Raw genomic sequence first — 19,135 nt, 5'->3', positions numbered from 1 at the left:
ACCATACTAAAATCATTAAAAAGAATACAAGCAACACCTTATTGTCTATACAAACCATCGAATTAGTTACATAATCTATTTCTTGAAAATCATACGTATACTTCACTTCATGTGATCTATCCGTACCACATAAATTAAATACTGTGAAAAAATATCCTAATTTTTTAAAAAAACTCAACAGTTTCTGATTGTTACACTATCTGCCACTTATCATGGTCTAAACTAAACAATCTTAATGTGTGCTACATATTAACAATTTCATTGATAAAAGTATTTGGTTAGTATAAAATATCACTTTGCAATACCTAATACATTATTGATATTTTATTCGTATTACAAAATATCCACAATATCCCAAGTATTGTAAGTTGATGGTCAATTCCAAACAACATATTTCCTTTTATTTATTGACATCGATTTTTCTTTCCTTTTTCTAATTCGGAAACAAAAGTTAGTTAAATCCAACAGAGAGAGAGGGAGAGAGAGAGAGGGTACTAAATGAGGGATAACAAACCAAGCAAGGCAAAACCCACCCACACATGGAGATGGACCAGAGAAAATAGAACAATAAATGCTACAGATGGAAGAGTGAGTTGATTTATATATAAAGTTGGCGTCTATGACCAATCTTCTCTCTAGACTCAACTCTAGTCATTTAGTCAATCTTCTCCCACTATCCTCCTTCCCCTCTCTTTCCTCTCATCTTCTCTCCTCTCACTCTTAAACTTCCTATATATCCCAATACTCTCTCACTGTTTCTCTAACCTTAAATCCCCAACCCCCAAAAACCAGAGCTTAAGCTCTTCAGCTCAACCAGTCATGGAGATACAAGTGGCTCACCCAGTGCCCCCTGTGGACTTCAACTTCGACAGCAGCGCCTGCTCATCCCCCTACATGACTGCTCCTTCAAGCCCCACTCGATTTGGCAACTATTTCTTCAGCGCACCCACCAGCCCCACCCGGGCCTCTTCCTTCTACAGCCACTTCAACGACCTCTCCGGCGAAAACGGTCCAAGACTTTCAGCCTCTTCAATCCCTTTCAAGTGGGAAGAGAAGCCCGGAATTCCCAAGTCCAGAGCTACCATTAATGGTGATCATAGTCATCATCTTGAGGAGGATTTTGAGTTTGATTTTAGTGGGCAGTTGGAGAAGGCTTCCTTGCCGGCGGACGAGCTCTTCGACGGCGGCAAGATCCGGCCTCTGAAACCCCCTCCTCGCTTACAAGTTGGGAGCAATGGAGCTGATGAGCCAGGTCCCTCCGGTTTTTCCCCGAGGTCACCGTCTCCAAGAGCGTCGAGACTTTCCCAAGGAAAGAAATTGGTTCAGGGAGTACTATCCCCGCGGCATCACCGAAAGGACTATCAGGCTCATGATGATCCTTTCGCTGCCGCGATGAATGAGACCCGAAAGAACGAGTATGAATACGGAAATCAAGAAGAAAGGCGGGGAAGAGAAAGATCTCCTTCCGTGCGTAAAAAGGGTACCAGATCTTTGTCTCCCCTGCGCGTGTCGGACGTCATGTTCGACATCGAAGAAGACAAGACAGCTTCTTCATCAACAACCAACTCCAACAAGGCCTCCACATCTTCAGCATATTCTTCATTTTTGTCAGCGATCTCGTTCTCTTCATCGAAAGTAAGTAGAAAGTGGAAATTGAAAGATCTTTTGTTGTTTCGAAGCGCATCAGAAGGCCGAGCCACAACTGGAAAAGACCCGTTGAGAAAGTACGCGATGCTGTCACCCAAGAAAAGTAGCAGTAGTATTGCGGAGGATGTGAAGAACTCGAGTTTTCGGTCCACCGACAGCGTGGGGTCAGTGAGCTCGAGGAGGAAAGGGCCGGTTTCGCCTCACGAGTTGCATTACACCGCGAACCGGGCGGTTACGGAGGAGATGAGAAGGAAGACCTTCTTGCCGTACAAGCATGGTCTCTTGGGTTGCTTGGGGTTCAACCCCGGGTTGCATGAGATTTCCAGAGGGGCTTTTGGGTCTTTGACACGTGGTGGAGGGTGCAGATCATGACTCAATCTGTAGCCGTAGATATTTTTTTTTTTGGGTTCAAATTTCTTTGTTGTGGGATGTGGATGTTTGAGTTTTGCTCGTATGGTTGATGATCTTGGTTGGATTATTTGATTGTTGGGGCATATGTGTGGTGTCTCTATCACAAGAAATGGAATCGAATTGTATCAAACATATATATACAAGAGATTAAATTACAAGCGACGTTTTGTGTTTGGTTGGGGAACAATTATGAAACTAATTTTTTTTTCTCTCCTCTCCTTAATCATGTCCAATTACATGTCACTTTGAGTTCATTCATAGAAAATATATCTGTTTTTTCAGTTACAAAAAAAAATATATATATATATCTTATGAGGGCTCTTGGAATGGCAATGAATGATTTACCGACATATATGATATAGGAAAGAGCACCTCTAACGTTATTGAAGAGTATTTGTCTAGTTTGAATTAAAGGGAAGGAAAAAGAAGAAAACAGAAACTAAAGATGTCACCATCCCACTTTCCTTTTTTCATTGTCCATGCCCTTTCACTTTCGATTTGAATGCATGATGCATGAAAACCACCTAATTTTCCTCTTGCAAAACAACACAAAATTAAAGTAGTAAATGCAATTCCTAAGATTTATATAAACATTTACCTTCGTAATAAACTATTAATTGCTAACTCTAACTCTTAGTCCCGTGATATTTTTCTTATCAATATCATAATCATAAGTTAAAAGACGGAACAATATTAACATTATAATTTTGACTAACCCTTCTTTACTTAGGAAAACACTTCCCTTCTTACTATGTCAGTAGAAACTCCTACATTCCTGTCAATAGCAATGTTACATGTGTGCATAAATTTTTCTTTTTATGTATGCGTCAAACTGTGATTCACATAAATGAAAAATATCTCCTTGTAAGGAATGAGTCAAGCAGTCTCCCTTCACTTATAAGCTATTAACATTTGCAAATGATAGGACAATGTGGTAAATCCCAATCTTCTATTTAATAATAAACTTACATAAGAAAATAGATGAAGGACGGTGGATGGATATAAGCAGCACACAGACACATGGGTGGATCAAAAGAAAAAGATTTTCCACACCGTAATCATTGTTGGGATGTGTAATCATTATAGCAGTAATGTTTACAGTGTAAAGTTGTCTAATTCGGTTTTGCCACCAATAATCAAGCAAAAGGTAGAGAATCATTCAATTATTTAAAAATAAAACAAAACTGGTACATAAAAAATCCTTTTCCTTTTCGATATTCCTGTCGAATTTCAACCATAAATTCGTAATCACCACACAACCTGCAATGATGAACAAGGGGGGTTCCTGTTTAATGTGTTAGGCCCATGCATGTGCTTTGCCTAAGCAATCCAACAAAATTAATTAGGTGTCACTAGTGTACTACTGTACTTGAAGTTTCAAACAATGAGAAAATATGATCACTTGTGTAAGAATTTTATATTTCAGCACATAATTTTGGCTACTTTTTCCTTAGAAAGGTTCTAATTGTTAGACTCATATATTTTAAATTTATAAGAATATTGATAAATTAACAAACTTAATTAGACTCAAAAGTTAAGGTTATGAGAATCTTGTCGACTAACTTATAGTTTAATGGTACTGTTCTTTCTAATGCTAGAAAAGGAAGTTCAAATCCCGACTGTCATCTTTTATCGGGAAAAAACTATAAATTCTTTATTAAAAAAACCCTATAATGCAGTACAAGTGATCACTTGTAGTGATGCAACTCCACAAGATCCCTGCACTAATTAACAATTTCTTTTTTTTCTTTCTGCATATTATAGTATTAGGCACAATTTATATATTTGAAGACCGATCCTACATGAGGGTTGAGGAGGAATATTAAAATATAATACAATATAGTATTGGCTCACATCCTAATGGTTACTCATTCACCCTTTACTATATTGGAATCAAGAATTAGATGAAACAATTATGATCATTGGAATTGATTTCTAATTTCTATTTTGAAAATCGTTCTATCTCTTCTCCTTCCTCCCTCGCTCACCTCTTTTCTCTCGATTTAATAATAGAAAAAGAAAAAGATAAGATAAAAACTTTATCAAACGAACTCTAAGCTAGCTAATGTCTCTATCAACCATGCATCACCTAATTATAAGTCAAACAGGATACATATTGTTGGATAGGTGAGCATAAGCCATTAAGCATTTTATGAAAAAGTTCTAAATTTAAATCGTTGATATAATGCGCGCGTGAGTAACTGTCTATATCGTTCTTCATTGTAAAACTCTACTTTTTATAGATTCCCAATGCTCTTGTTGGTTAAAGAAGGGCAACAAGCCATGCATGCATAACCTAGCTTTATTGAAAGAATAGTTTTGTCTATTACGGAGGGAGACCCACATAAAATCCTATAATTATGGTTACTTTGGTTTGCAGAGTGAAAGAAAAAGTGAGGAAAAAGAGGAGCATGGGGTTGATGCGATAATGGGATGCTGCATCATGTACATTATAACCCTAATCTCATATTATATCGGTTGATGATGACAAAAATGATAAATATCTAGATCATGATATGATGATCTTGAAGGTACCAAGTATACATGGTGGTTGGTTGGTGACAATTTTTGTTTATCATCCATGGCCGCATTGCATTATTGTTGCCAATAATTATAGTTATGAATGAAATTTTCCGTTTCTGCTTCGTCATAGTTGGAATTGGTAAGATGGGGCACGACATCTTTGGTAAAAAAAGAGAGGAACTCTTTGGTTTATTTACTCATATATGGTTTTCGTGTCTAAACTGTGCTTCTTTTTATATATATGTTGATATATTATAACTTGGAAAAAAGGACACAGGTTTTGGACTCTGTTGAATTTTTTCTTCGTAGAAAGAAGAAATATTTTACCTTCAAATTCCAAGAGTGAGTGAGCATGGTTGTGGTCAGGTGAAAAGCATTTGGAATGAAGGATAAAGTATTGAAAAAAGTTGAAAAGAGTCAAAAGTGACTTTGTGAATGAAGAAGAGAAAAAGAAGCCACCTCTGCTCTGTTGGTTTAGTCCTTTATATTATATAGAAAACGAAAGAAAAAAGGTAATAAGCATGTAACAAAAATGTTTAGCTTATTAAACTGATAAAATGTGATTGGGTATATATATATATACAAACAATTGTCTAAATTAATTTTAATTTTTTTGATTTAAAGAGAGGAAGATTCGAAGCGTATTTATTACTATCATCGACCAATAATGTAAAAACATGAAGCGTGATTGCATTATTGATCGAGTATAGCCAAATTTAAGAAAACCTTGAGGTCCAACGAAGGACAGAGACGTTAAAAAGGAGTTGTAATTGTGAAGTGTCAAGCTCTAACCCCCGCGTTTGATCTGACAGTTTGTGTATGTACTATGAACCAGCAGCCCCAGATGTACAAAGAAAGCCGAACACGGGCTTCGGACCACCTTGTTGACTTAAAGTCCCCAAAACCCCTCAATAGGTTTAGTATTTATTAAGTTATTATTATTTTCATTCCCCTCGTGTTTTTAGTCTTTTTATTCTTGGCCGAAATCTACGACCTTTTCCAAGTCACAGCGACGACCAAGTCACACAGAGAAAATAAAATACCACGTGCGAACAGCAAAGTGGTAGTTGGAACCCTAAATTCCTTCATATATTAAATGGCTATCTCTCTCTCAAGCAATTCAAAGTCTTGTGGTTGAGAAATGTATCTGTATAGAGTTTTATTTATTCATCTTTTGATGTGGTAAAGGGTTTGTGGATCGACATGGGAAATGAGTTGTATGTTCAACAATGGCAGACAGTTCACATTCTGGCATTTATCATGATTTATAGTGAGGACAAACAGAAATGGACACACGTTGCATTCGGAAGGGTTATTGACTCAAGACCCCAATCCCGTCGTCCACGGGTTCTAGCTCCCCAATAACATTGACGTAAAAGTGGTATAACTGAGTTGAAATTTTGTTGAACGTAAAAAGTTCATGCCTCAGTCAAATTACAAGAGAAACATAAATTAGTAATTTTCTGGCCATTAGGTTCTAAGACAATATTCACTTCCTTCTCTGGACATGTAAAGGTGTTGAGAAACAGATGTCTAGAACATCATCTCTTTCCAAGAAATAATGGGCATCACTTGGAAATGTAACAAAAACTCCTTTAAAAATGCCCGAAGCGAAGCCAAAATATTCGAATTAGCTGGGCTGAGACATCTTACATCCCAAGAATGTGAACGTTACGCGATGCTCTCTGATCAAACTGTATTACCAAACTATCAATTTGGACCCCAAGTTCAAACAAGAACACACATTATCAATAACTCAAATTGATGGTTTGCTTGCACGCCTAACAATAGAGCATTTTCAATTAACAACATATTAATGTGGTTCCAAGAGGCACCTGAAAAAAATGAAAAGAGATATATGGTTTAGGAGTTCCGAGTTAAAGACCATAAAACGCAGCAGATTTGACAGTATTGCATTTTTACAACTTTACCAAATGGGTGCTCTACGTAGCCCCATCATAACCTCATAAAATCATGTGCTCAACATCAGAACTCAATAACAAAGACTACGTAGTCATGTACTTGGTATCCGTATTTCATGCTCAGTTACAACATTCATTAATATTTCTATACGCTAAACGTCATACAAGAGCTTAACAAAAACTAACATTTAACTACTACACTACACACCTGCGAGCCAATATCAGCTCATAAATACTTTGTTATGATAACGTTCCTCGTTGAAAAATGAAACTAGAATTACATCGGCCATATTCATATGTTGGAAGTAAAAGAAAAATAGAAGTACTAGAGATATGAGATTACTTTCACCCTAATTGTCCAGCAGTTGCACATTGAAGAAGGCTCAGACACCCATCATTTTGAAGAACCTAATAATTAACATCTTTCATAATGAAACCCACCATTCAATAAGCTCGCAACAAATTGTACAAATTAACATATCAGGTACTGCTACTCACCAAATTTGCAATGCCAGCAAGCAATTTTTGGCAATCGAAATGTAACGCGAGATCACATAACCAACAACTTAGGACCAGCCATTGCATAAAATGAGTTGTTGCATTCAAAAGTCTTCGTGACTTCTGCAAAATAATTCCAATTACATGTATCAAAATACAAGATATATTAATTTAAGTCCATAAACCAGCTTTCCTTTCTAATAACAATATATGGATAAATAATTTTTCCCCATTTAAGTTATGCAGTAAATCATTTTAATTCCTGCAATGATTTCAACATTAAGAAGTTGGATATTTAGAAAATCCACACATCCCACAACATGTGGCTCCAAAATCCAAACTGTGCAATTATCAGTACCCTCAATCCTGAAAAATATCTGCAGACTATGAGATTTCGACACCACTAACTCCATCATTGATTGATAAGCAATAGGACACACTATTGCGTGCTTGTTACCTCATTTATTGGGACACACTATTGCATGCTCGTTACCTCATTTAACATCTTGCTATCTCATCTATGTCTAGAGTGACTTTGTCAGCCAATTTTTTGCGCCTCTGTGCATCCCTTTTCCCATCCACTTGTCCTACTTGGAAATTTTAATGGCACTTGCCGATCTAATGAAATGACAGCCTGGCATTTCATTACTACTCTTTTACATTCCCACTCTACAATAACTACACTGTTTCAAAAAATTGGTCGAACATTTTCTCAGTGCCAAAAAGCGAAAAACATCAACTGTGCAACCAACGTTGAGAAGCTTTAAAACTAAAAATTAGAAGAATCATGCACATAATGTATACGCAATGTGATTGGATATAAAAGAAAAAAAAAATTGCAGGTATGCCAATGATTCTTCTCACAGTAGGTAGATCAACAATACTGCTGACGAAAGGGTTTCTGACAAAAAGACAATTGCCACCAGGGGTGAGGTGGGGATGGGTTGATTTGGGGGTAAATAGGTTTTGCACAATTGTAATTTTCGATAGCGTGCCTTATTCCTGAGGCATACACCTCTGGAATATAACGATAGTCTGGCAGATCACTGAACAGCTAAACCCCTCAGGCAGTTAGGTCTTGCGACTCTCACCTCCCTATGAGGCTTGCATTAGAAACACCTTTAAAAACACTGACCAAATTCATAAACACGCTAGAATACATCAACAGTTTCCTAATTCCCACACCTTTCATCATGAAAATCAGAACATGCAGAGGACCATACTGAATAGAATGACAAGGGAGAGAAGGGGATGGGAGAAAGATTTTAGCTCAATAAAGCAACCACTCAAGGCAGCATACCCAGTAGCATACTTATATGCTGGAAGTTAGACTAAAATAATCGAATAATTAAGAAAGAAGTAAAACTCAAAGCATACCCTTTGTGTTAAGGTCCTTAAGGATATGAACTTGCTTGAGCAGCCAAATCACTGCGGCCGGTAAAGACCAAGTAATGGTTTCTCTCTCTCTTCAACTCTCTTCCTTGCAGCCTCCCTCGCTTTAAGTGCAGCTGCTTCTTGTGCGGATATAGCCCTTGGCTTCTCCTCTTGCCTCTTTCTCTTTCCAACAGAAACCGACGAACGAGCACCTTTAACAGATCTCATAGGGTTTAAAGAAGCTGAGACCACTGGCCCAGGTGGAGGCCCATTTTGAGATTTATCAGCACCTTTGTTTTCTGTAGCTGGTCCTGCCCCTGAAGTTGACCCTGGCCTTTTCAAAATGGATTCTTTATATCCAGCATTTGATAAAAACTGCGGGTTCGCATATGCCTCTTCCTGTGCCACCCACTTTCCTGTTGTGTTTCTTCATGTAAATATACCAACTACAACATATATTCTGAAAGAATTATTAAGCCAACACAATAATTAAAATAGAAGGGCAGTGAGTCAATACCTATAGCGTCAGAATAGTAGAAACCTGAATTCGCATCATAGTAAAAGCCGTTACTTTGATTGTAGTAATAACCAGACGTACTGTTATACTGCCATTCTGTCATCAATCGGAGCTGAATCAGTTTTAATAGTAAATAATGGAGTTGAAATAAGAAATACTCATCAATCACCAAAAAGGCATGCTTCTTCAAATAGCAATAAAGGGCCCATTTATTAACTAACAAATAATATTCATAAACCACCTCCCCGAAAGGCATACTTTTTTGGAATTTAATTTTTGGAAGAATCTGATTTGCTCGGCCAACTACCAAACCGGACAAGTGTGGCAAGAGATCAAACCTGAAAACACATTTCTCGTAACATGTCTAGTTCATTCTAACCCATTTTCAGAACTTACTAGCATAATGTCTTCCTCTCTTGATCAAAATCCCAAATTTGAAAATGCAATTTGGGCTTCTGCTTACTAGAAAAAAGAATTAAAAAGAAGAAGGGGAAAAAGATAATCTTATTAGCCTTGTAATGAACCATGTCTGCCTTTCTTCTTTCTCCATTGTAGACTGCTTTCTTTGGTAAAAGGCTTTATGGCATCATCATATTACGCTTACATCAGCTGTAAGGAACCTAAGTCAGCAGAGTTTTTCAAGCTTAGCGTGGTGAGGGATAAAGTTTATAAACGTAGCCTGATTGTTCTATTGTCTCAACTTAAAAAGAATAAAAAATGTCCTTAATGAGTCGCCCAAGTAGTTGAGCTGTAAGTAAGGTTCTCACCTATTTAACAGCCCTACTCCCACCTACAATATATTTTTGGACTAGAAGCCATATGGCTAAGGTGAATAAACTACACTTTTGACCAGGAAAAAAAAGGCAACAGATTGTCAAAATTAATTTAAGGATGGGGTTCTCCAAAGTGAGTGCAAACAACAATATGTGCTGCAACGTGCTCGAGGTGTAATTATATAGGCTTTATTCCAAAGCTTGCAAGTATGGTGCAGCTCTAACATTGAAACAATGCTGGAAACGCAGATTTCCAGTACTTACTCTCTTGACCATCATCTTCAACATCGAATGCCCGGGCATCTCTAGCCTCCTGAAAGCTTGCCACATCCTTTTGGTAGCTGCGCTTAGCTTTCTGTAAACATTTAGGGAAAATTGCTTATGTCAGTGTCTCATAGGAGAGAAGACTTTCTCTTTCAATAAACCTAAATCTGAAAATTTTGAACAATAAATTGGAATCCATAACAAGATAGAGTGGGGGAAATTTCTGTGCTCAATTTCTTTTTAAATTCCGATTGGCCATTCTAATGTCTTCCGTAAATATAATTAGGCTTGAAATTTTGAATAGTTAACAGTTACTCCTGGGTTGCTAACAAAGTGGCAGTATTGATGAGAACAAGGCAAGGAGTAAATTTAACTGGTGTATTAAATGGGAGAGGAACTACCATCAAAGAATTACAATAATAAACTGAACTTCCATTAGTGGAGTAAATGCACTACTGTTGTAAGCTATTTATAACTTTGAAATGACCTTTGAATACTCACTGCTTCAATTTGCAGAAGGGCACGTTCTGCTTCTTTTTCTTCCTTCTCTTTTGCAACTTTCTCTTTTCGCATATCAGCAAGCTTCTTAGCAACATTATCCTTGTGACGCTGACCAAGCTCATGATTTCTAATGCTAGAAGGGTTGTTTGATATGTAGATTTTGCAGAAGTCACACCATTTGTTGCCCTGGCTAACCCAATACTGCAAATAGAGAAAAAGAAAAAGTTACAAAGACTAATGTAAAAGGCATCAGTCGGAGTCAGCAGACAGGAAAATCACTGAAATCAAAACGAATTGTATGCAAAATTTAAAGAGAAGAAAACTATCTTGCAAAGTAATGAAGATTGAAAAAAAGAGAGTCCTTTTTAGAAGAAAGTCAGAAACTACACTAACACCATGTTTGTGAAAATCAAACAAACTTCCAGAGCAAAAATTGCCTTCTTTCTTTCCCAAATCCCAACAAACGTGCTGGGATCGCATCATGAGCAGCAGAGATTATTTGCTATTAGCATCAAATGGGTCTCAATGGAGCCATAACTATAATCATGGCAAGAACAAGAAGCCCAGTGACATCTTGTCACTTAAGTAGTTGGGTTTAGCTAATTAGTCATGAACCCAGGTCAGGTCTTGAATTTCCATATTCATACACTCATACATACAATGCAATTAAGCCTTTCAAATTATAGAAGAACAAAAAGCAATAAAATCAAGAAAAGCTATTGTTCTTGCAAGTGATTATCAAAATTGAATGAAACTACAGAAGTTCCGGCGGACGATACCTCAGTCATGGTGGCGAATTTGTGGTTCTGATGCTGATGGGAGGCAACCCCAAAATCAGACCGTTAGGGCAAAGATCGGAGCTTTGCAGCTATGAAAACTGTTCGAAGAAATTCTGCGCCCAAAATAAAATTAAAAGGGTATCTCTATCTCGCGGAGCGGACACGGAAACTCGGTTTCCCGGGTTTTGTAACTCCGACGACGTTTTGAGTCGGTCATTATTTTACAGGCCCACTCGGCCAATTATTCTTATTGGGCCTAGGTATTCATAATTTTTTATTCCTGTCCTGCTTGCGAGTTTTGGTTTCTCAAAATTCAAATCAAAAGGGCAAAACCATAATCCAACGTAGACAATGAATCCAAAAACCAACAGTTGCCTCTTTTACGGTTTATTTTGAGTGTGTTTATATACATTAAATGGTATACGGTTTTTTTATAGAACTATGTCTAGGAGTGAGTATTTAACTAATTTTTTATAATTAATATTAGCTTATTATATAAATATATTATTTATTAACTTAATTATCGGGTTGGACCGCTCTACTTATGGGCTTAAAAGTTTAGGTCCAAGCTCTACCATGTACATAACATACTGGGTTGAGCTTGACCATAATATCTGACTGGGCCAGTCCGTAGCCTAGAAGACTAGTTAGGCTTGGGCTTGCCCACCAAGCTTAGTCCAATTTTGCAAGCCTATCCAACTTCTCCCTTCTTCATAACCTTGAAAGTAAACAAAGTATTTTTATTTATACAAACGATAGTCTTTTGAGTATAAAATACTATAATCTATACGAAAGGAGATGAAATTATGGTACATAAGGACAGGTGTTTGTACCATAACTGACCGAGCAACTAGCTAGGCTAGATCATTCGAGTGCCATGCTTTGAGAGGTCATCACCTTAGCCAAAGAAGCAGCATCAACAAATCACAACTCTAAGCAAAGCAAGAGGAGTCCCACATCGGAAAACTACAAGAGATGGAGACTCCCCCTCACCTATAAAAGAAGACTACTCTTTCCTTAGAAGGGGACTGGCTCTTGAGTACTCTCTCTTCTGGATCCATCTCTAGGCTGAGCTTCTCACTTGTTATCTTTATATTTGGGTCTAATCCCCTTGTACAAATGTAAACAAACATTATCATAATGAGAACAGCCTTCTCCGTGGACGTAGCCCATCATTCGGGTGAACCACGTATATCTTGTCTTCTATATGTTTATCGTTTGCCCAAATCCTCACACACTTGGTGAAGGTCCTCACCTTCATCCATCATCCATCACACCTCATCACTAAGTTGGACTCAACCTTGGCCTAACCATTTTGAGCATCAACAGTTTGGCGCCGTCTGTGGGAATTGACACAAAAGGCTTATGTCGTTCTCCTCTTCTCCAATGCCCTTCGGCAACCATACAATCAACGTCACCTAGGTTGCCGTTCGGCAATGCCTTACTGGAGCCACCATGAATGCTAAGGCAACAAATTGCAGAGGATGATATTTTAAGGAAAAGCCAACCAGAAAGTGGCTATCGCCTTGCATGGCTTGCATGGCCAAATCACCATCTCAATTCAAAGTGTCGTTCGGCACGTCCTTGAAGAGTAAAAATATGGGGACTTGAGCTTGTTCTACAAAGCTTCATCATTCGTCGCATCTGCTGCCTACGGCACCTCATCATCATTCGACGCTAGCAATGCCTTCGGCATCCCATTGTCATTCAGCATGAACGATACCTTCGACACCTCGTTATCATGTGGCACATGCGATGCCTCCGGCAAGCCTCTCTGACATGAGCGATGCCTTTGATTCCAAGTGCACCAAAGACATCACCATGCATGGCTTGCGCATGGCCAAGGAAAATTGCTCCACTCTGAAGATGCCCACGTGCATCCTCACCACAAGATAAGATTTCTCCACTTACATATAAATATTGTATACAAGCATGCAATATTTAAATAATTGATTGCACAATCCTATTCAACAATATGATTCATAAATCCTTGCAATATAATAGTCCAGAAGAAGAGGAAGTATGTGGGCCACCATAGCTTTCCTTTACATAGCTTTCCTTTACATGCCTTACCGTTCGGCACCTTTGATGAATATTGATGAGTGGGCTTCCAAAAGATAAGATCTCCATTTCTTATCTTGTGTCTTTATTTTATTCCCATTTGCCAACATAAATGGTACAAGTCCACCAATCTATTAGCCAATCATAATGTAGCTATCATTTTGCATGTCTTGCATGGCCAAACCACCATCTCAATTCAAAGTGCCATTCCACCAAAAAAAAAAAAAAAAAAAAAAAAACCGTTGAACTAGACCACGAGACCATTTTGAAAATTTTCGGGCCCATGGAACCGAGGTTGCCTATGGAGGTCCCAAATTTTCCAAATGCACCCCTTGACCATTCAAAAAAAAAAAAAAAAAAAAAAAAAAAATGGACCTGGCTTTGGGCCTGACCGGCACCCCACACCCGAACGTACCTAGCCAACCTGGATTGCCTAACCATTACCTTCTTGCTGGACCCCAAAATTGCCAAAGACCATTCATGCCGCATTGCCTTTGCGACAAAAAGCTTTGGGCCTTCGGCACCCCTTCGGACCCGTGCCTAGCCACATCGCTTTGCGACATGCAAGCTTTGGGCCTTCGGCACCCCCGTGCCTAGCCACATTACCTTCGGCACCCTCGTGCCTAGCCACATCGCCTTGCTACATGCAAGCTTTGGACCTTCGGCACCCCGTGCCTAGCCACATTACCTTCGGCACCCTCGTGCCTAGCCACATTGCCTTGCGACATGCAAGCTTTGGGCCTTCGGCACCCCCGTGCCTAGCCACATTTGCCGGCGCGACATGCAAGGCTTTGGACGCCCTTTGGGCCCCCTTTTGTTTAACCAATGTTACCCGTTTCGGCGTGCACCCTCGTTAGCCTATTGGACCTTCGGCGACATGTGCCAAAGCCACTACATTGGGACTTTCGGCACCCGTGCCTTTTAAGCCACATTACCTGCGGCACTTTGCGTGCCTAGCATGCGTACATTAACCGTGCACCCCCTGCCGTGCCTAGCCACATTGCCTTGCAAAAAAAAAAAAAAAAAAAAAAAAAAAAAAAAAAAAAAAAAAAACATTGGCTAGACCCTTGCCGAACGGCAAGGGCCATGGAGGAGTTGTGGGGAAGTCCAAAATTTCCAAAATGGCCCGGCCATTCAAAAAAAAAAAAATGCAAGCTTTGGGCCTTCGGCACCCCGTACCTAGCCACATTACCTTCGGCACCCTCGTGCCTAGCCACATTGCCTTTCAACATGCAAGCTTTGGGCCTTCGGCACCCCCGTGCCTAGCCACATTACCTTCGGCACCCTCGTGCCTAGGCCCATTGCCTTGCGACATGCAATTCTTATGCCTTCGGCCCCCTCGTGCCTAGGCACATTGCCTTGCGACATGCAAGCCTTATACCTTCGGCATCCCCTTTACCTTCGGCACCCTCGAGCCAAGTTCTCTCCCTTCCAAATGTCCTTCTTACCCGGGGACTTAGGGGACTATGGGCAGTGCACTATACTGCTTGGAAGATGAACTATGGTGTTGCTCGGCCAGTGCACTTAAAATTACAAGTCCCCAACCAAGAAGTACCTTCTTACTCGAGAACTTGGGGGACTACTGTTTGTACCATAACTGACCGAGCAACTAGCTAGGCTAGATCATTCAAGTGCCATGCTTTGAGAGGTCATCACCTTAGCCAAAGAAGCAGCATCAACAAATCACAACTCTAAGCAAAGCAAGAGGAGTCCCACATCGGAAAACTACAAGAGATGGAGACTCCCCTCACCTATAAAAGAAGACTACTCTTTCCTTAGAAGGGGACTGGCTCTTGAGGACTCTCTCTTCTGGATCCATCTCTGGGCTGAGCTTCTCACTTGTTATCTTTATATTTGGGTCTAACCCCCTTGTACAAATGTAAACAAACATTATCATAATGAGAACAGCCTTCTCCGTGGACGTAGCCCATTATTCGGGTGAACCACGTATATCTTGTCTTCTATATATTGTTTGCCCAAATCCTCACACACTTGGTGAAGGTCCTCACCTTCATCCATCATCCATCACACCTCATCACTAAGTTGGACTCAACCTTGGCCTAACCATTTTGAGCATCAACAACAGGCACACTTGCCTTGGTCAATTAATCTAAACATGAACCTAAACATAATATCATTGTTAATACAATCATAAATATCAACATTTATAATTGGAGAACAATGCACGACCTAATTAGAGGACGACATCAATTATTATTGAAATTCAGGATGAAAATGCAAAATGGGTTCTGGTTTAAAAAAAATTGCAAAATGGGTATAAGTTCACTCCGGCCCTTTTTAACCTTTGGCTATGAGCTTCAGCCCAGTGCATTCAAAAAGTCAGCCTGGATTGAGCAGACATAAATATCTGCAATTGGGCTCAAACTCAATAATTCGATCTGACCAAACATGAAAAAAAAAGACAAAATTAAAAATTCTCAAACAATGATTTTGCTCAAATTCACCAGTTCAGTTGAAAATGATCTAATTTGACTCCAACTCCGAAGTTCAAAACCCCAATTCTCCATTTCCTCTCTTCCTTCTGCAGCAGATCCTCTTCTTTCTTCAGTCCAAGAAGCTTCTGAGAGAACCCAAGAACAGGAGATTAAACACAAACCCTGAACCCAAGAACCAAGAAAAAAGAAAAATGGATGAATCGTTTTTGCTAATGCTCTCAAATCTCCTCCACCTCCACAACTCCATCGACCCAACAACCTCCCTCCTCTCTACCACCACCACCTCCTCCCCCTCCCCCACCTCCTCTTCCTCCTCCTCCACCCCAACCTCTCTCCTCACCTCTTCCTCCGCCGCCCCTCTCCTCTTCTTCACCATCGCCTCCGTCCTCTCCTTCATCGCCACCTCCCGCCCCAAACCTTCCACCGCGACCGCCTCAACCTCCGGCGGCGCCTCCTCCACCACCGCCTCCGCCATGTCCGTCTCCGCCTTCCGAGCCCTCGCCACCGAGCACATCTGGTCCCTCGAAGCCCCTCTCCGCGACGCCCAGTGGCGTTCCCTCTACGGCCTCTCCTACCCCGTCTTCACCACCGTCGTCGAGAAGCTCCGGCCTCACATCGCCCTCTCCAACCTCTCCCTCCCTTCCGACTACGCCGTCGCCATGGTCCTCTCCCGCCTCTCCCATGGCTTCTCCGCGCAAACCCTCGCCTCCCGCTACTCCCTCGACCCTTACCTCGTCTCCAAGATCACCAACATGGTCACCCGCCTCCTCGCCACCAAGCTCTACCCGGAGTTCATCAAGATCCCGGTCTCTCGCCGCAGACTCATCGAGACCACCCAGGCTTTCGAGGAGCTCACATCGCTTCCCAACATGTGTGGCGCCATTGACGGAAGCCCAATCAAGCTCCACAAGCACAACTTGCCTGGAAACTACAAATGCAAATATGGGTACCCTTCGGTTTTGCTTGAAGTTGTGGCTGATCACAAGAAAATCTTCTGGGATGTGTGTGTTAAAGCTCCAGGAGGCACAGACGACGCAACCCATTTTAGAGATAGTCTTTTGTATAATAGGCTGACTTCTGGTGACATTGTTTGGGATAAGGTGATCAATGTGAGGGGTCACCATGTGAGGCCTTACATTGTTGGGGACTGGTGCTATCCCTTGCTGTCTTTTTTGTTGACGCCCTTTTCCCCAAATGGGATGGGAACTCCTGCACAGAACCTGTTCGATGGAATGCTTATGAAGGGAAGGTCTGTTGTGGTTGAAGCAATTGGATTGCTGAAAGGTAGGTGGAAGATTCTGCAGGACCTCAATGTGGGTCTTAATCATGTGCCCCAGACAATTGTTGCTTGTTGTGTGTTGCATAATTTGTGCCAGATTGCGAGAGAGCCTGAACCGGAGCTCTGGAAGGACCCTGATGAGAGTGGGGCGCCACCGAGGGTGCTTGACAGTGAGAAGTCGTTTTACTACTTTGGGGAAAGCTTGAGGCAAGCATTGGCTGATGATTTGCATCAGAGGCTTTCGTCGAGATAGGACACGTTTCCTCAGTGAAGGGATGGCTTCTTAACCCTTCTTTATTTCTATGTAAGGATGTCCTTTTGATTGTTATCTTTATTCTTCCTTTTAGGTGTAGGATGTAGAACTTGGATTAAGCTAATATGTAATGACTGTCATATAGTTGCTGGGACCAACTGACATGGTAATGAAAATCACAAGATTGGTAGAAAAAGTGGAAATTCACTAGTGTTTTATGAATAGCGTTGCATTCTCATCTCTGTATTTAGCAGGGCCTGGTGAGGGGGGGATTAGTAGCCATTGTGGTTTTATGTCGATTTGGAAGGAAATCTGTGTACCTACAATCTTGTACTTCTTAACATTGCAATGTTGCTATTGAAAATTATCATAGTTATGAGAGTACTTCTTTGGTGCATTTTGATCCACTGTAATGGGTTAGTTGCTAGCATTTTCTCATGAAAAAAATTCTTTTTGAAAATGTTATTCTGGCTTAAATCAGCTAAATTGACTGTCCAAGAAAGTTCCAGGCTCAGTAATTGCATGATTGTTTTCTTGGCCTCTCCCTTCCTCTTCAGGTTCAGGTATTGCCAAACTCTCAGATAAAATATATGTTCCATGCTTGTGCCTTGTTGTAAAGTTACACTGGCAATGGCCAGTTACATAAAGAAGTGCTAGTCGAAAGGAATGCCATTGCCAGCAACATTACTCTTTTGAGATTTGAATTTTCCATGACTAACAGCAGTTACAGTGAGCTGCCTTAAATCCTAAATTCAGGTCAATAATTGGTTGAGCTAGTGAAGCATAGCTATTTAAGGGTAGGAGAGTTCAAGGTTCTGAGTTCCAACTCGGGTGACATTGGTAAGACATTTGTTCTTTTATGAGTATGGAGATGATGAAGTTGCTACAGAAGGAAGAGAATTGTTTGGCGCTGGATTCATGGAAATTTCCGTAGACTTGTGGTTGCTCGAAGTTCATATGTTTCCATCACAGAAATTAAAAGGACAGCTGAGACAAATTACTGGAAGAAGAATGCAAGCAGAACTCTGGTGAGGATACAGAAGCTCTGCAAAGGTAACCAAGCCAGCGTTTATCCCAGACCAAGTTTGGTGTATGGGTTAAGACCTGAGCAGTCTATTATTGGAAAATAAGAATCATACAACCGCTGGATACAACATCGCTCTCACGAGATTGATCACAGAACTGGCATGTTATGTGTAGCTGTCAATTTTTTTTTTGGTCTCAGGGAGGGATAGTACCATATCAGCGTTTCTTTCAAATCTTTTTCATGAAACAAACTAAATAGTTGCACAAGTAATTTTTCAAATCTAATCAAAAGAATCTTGAAATCCACATACCTTAGCTTCTCAATAGGGGTAGCAATTTCTGACACGACCCGATACACAATTCGAAACCCGCACGATTAAATTTGAGTGTTGCTAAACGAATTTTAAAATTAACTGAACATACCACACTACTAAATTATTTGTTGAATTACTCATTTACTCTAATATAAAATGACCAAGAAGGATATATTGAATATGATTTTAGTAAGTACACCATACTCACCATATTCAATCATATTCAACATTGGTGCATGTTTGACATTGTTTATTTGAGGCGAGAAGTGATTTTTTAAAAATTTTGGGAAGTCTAACCCGTTTGGTAAACTATGAGAAAATCACTTATTGTTAAAAATTACTGTGAGAGAAAGTTATAAGGGAAAACAATTAATAAGGTGCTTTCATTTTCTGATTATGCAAGAATCAGTTTCGAAGATGTGTTGAGTTTAATGATTATGATTTTCTGATTATGAGGGAATCGGTACCACCAACACTTTTAACAAAAAGTTTACCAAACGCCAAACCGCTTTCTCTCATAGCAAATCTGACAATGAT

At 40.1% G+C, this 19,135-nt stretch overlaps 3 protein-coding genes across 5 annotated transcripts; 2 read left to right on the top strand and 1 right to left on the bottom strand.

The window, feature by feature from the left end:
- Window positions 1-666: 666 nt before the first annotated feature.
- On the top strand, window positions 667-2,220 carry LOC117637332. Its single transcript, XM_034372199.1, has one exon. It carries the CDS (start codon window positions 820-822, stop codon window positions 2,017-2,019), a length of 1,200 nt encoding a protein of 399 aa, XP_034228090.1. The 5' UTR covers window positions 667-819; the 3' UTR covers window positions 2,020-2,220.
- Window positions 2,221-6,012: 3,792 nt separating this feature from the next.
- On the bottom strand, window positions 6,013-11,381 carry LOC117638245 (zinc finger protein ZOP1-like). Of its 3 annotated transcripts, none has more exons than XR_004587283.1 (7): window positions 11,210-11,373; window positions 10,431-10,631; window positions 9,930-10,020; window positions 8,893-8,988; window positions 8,379-8,791; window positions 7,002-7,124; window positions 6,013-6,416 (listed from the first exon to the last, which is right to left on the bottom strand). XR_004587283.1 is itself a non-coding variant. In XM_034373380.1 (6 exons), exons 1-5 carry the CDS (start codon window positions 11,216-11,218, stop codon window positions 8,427-8,429), a joined length of 762 nt encoding a protein of 253 aa, XP_034229271.1. In that variant the 5' UTR covers window positions 11,219-11,373; the 3' UTR covers window positions 6,575-7,124; window positions 8,379-8,426. The 3 variants fall into 3 exon arrangements, 1 of the variants encoding a protein (XP_034229271.1); XR_004587284.1 differs by lacking the exon at window positions 6,013-6,416 and adding an exon at window positions 6,483-6,911 and having other exon boundaries at window positions 11,210-11,381; XM_034373380.1 differs by lacking the exon at window positions 6,013-6,416 and having other exon boundaries at window positions 6,575-7,124.
- Window positions 11,382-15,703: 4,322 nt separating this feature from the next.
- Window positions 15,704-17,642, top strand: LOC117612218 (protein ALP1-like). Its single transcript, XM_034340981.1, has one exon. The coding sequence runs from the start codon at window positions 15,918-15,920 to the stop codon at window positions 17,256-17,258; it is 1,341 nt and encodes a 446-aa protein (XP_034196872.1). The 5' UTR covers window positions 15,704-15,917; the 3' UTR covers window positions 17,259-17,642.
- The last annotated feature ends 1,493 nt before the right edge of the window (window positions 17,643-19,135 follow it).

Source organism: Prunus dulcis, chromosome 8 (genome assembly GCF_902201215.1).
Source record: "Prunus dulcis chromosome 8, ALMONDv2, whole genome shotgun sequence".
Classification (NCBI taxonomy): domain Eukaryota; kingdom Viridiplantae; phylum Streptophyta; class Magnoliopsida; order Rosales; family Rosaceae; genus Prunus; species Prunus dulcis.
Note: the sequence above shows the minus strand (reverse complement) of the source record. Positions and strands in the feature narration are given on the sequence as shown.

Coding starts and splice junctions, on each gene's coding strand:
- LOC117637332 (XM_034372199.1), top strand. CDS start 820: ATGGAGATACAAGTGGCTCACCCAGTGCCCCCTGTGGACTTCAACTTC.
- LOC117638245 (XM_034373380.1), bottom strand. Junction 10,021..10,430: donor CCCTTCTGCAAATTGAAGCA/GTGAGTATTCAA, acceptor AAATGTTTACAG/AAAGCTAAGCGCAGCTACCA. Junction 8,989..9,929: donor TGAAGATGATGGTCAAGAGA/GTAAGTACTGGA, acceptor GATTGATGACAG/AATGGCAGTATAACAGTACG.
- LOC117612218 (XM_034340981.1), top strand. CDS start 15,918: ATGGATGAATCGTTTTTGCTAATGCTCTCAAATCTCCTCCACCTCCAC.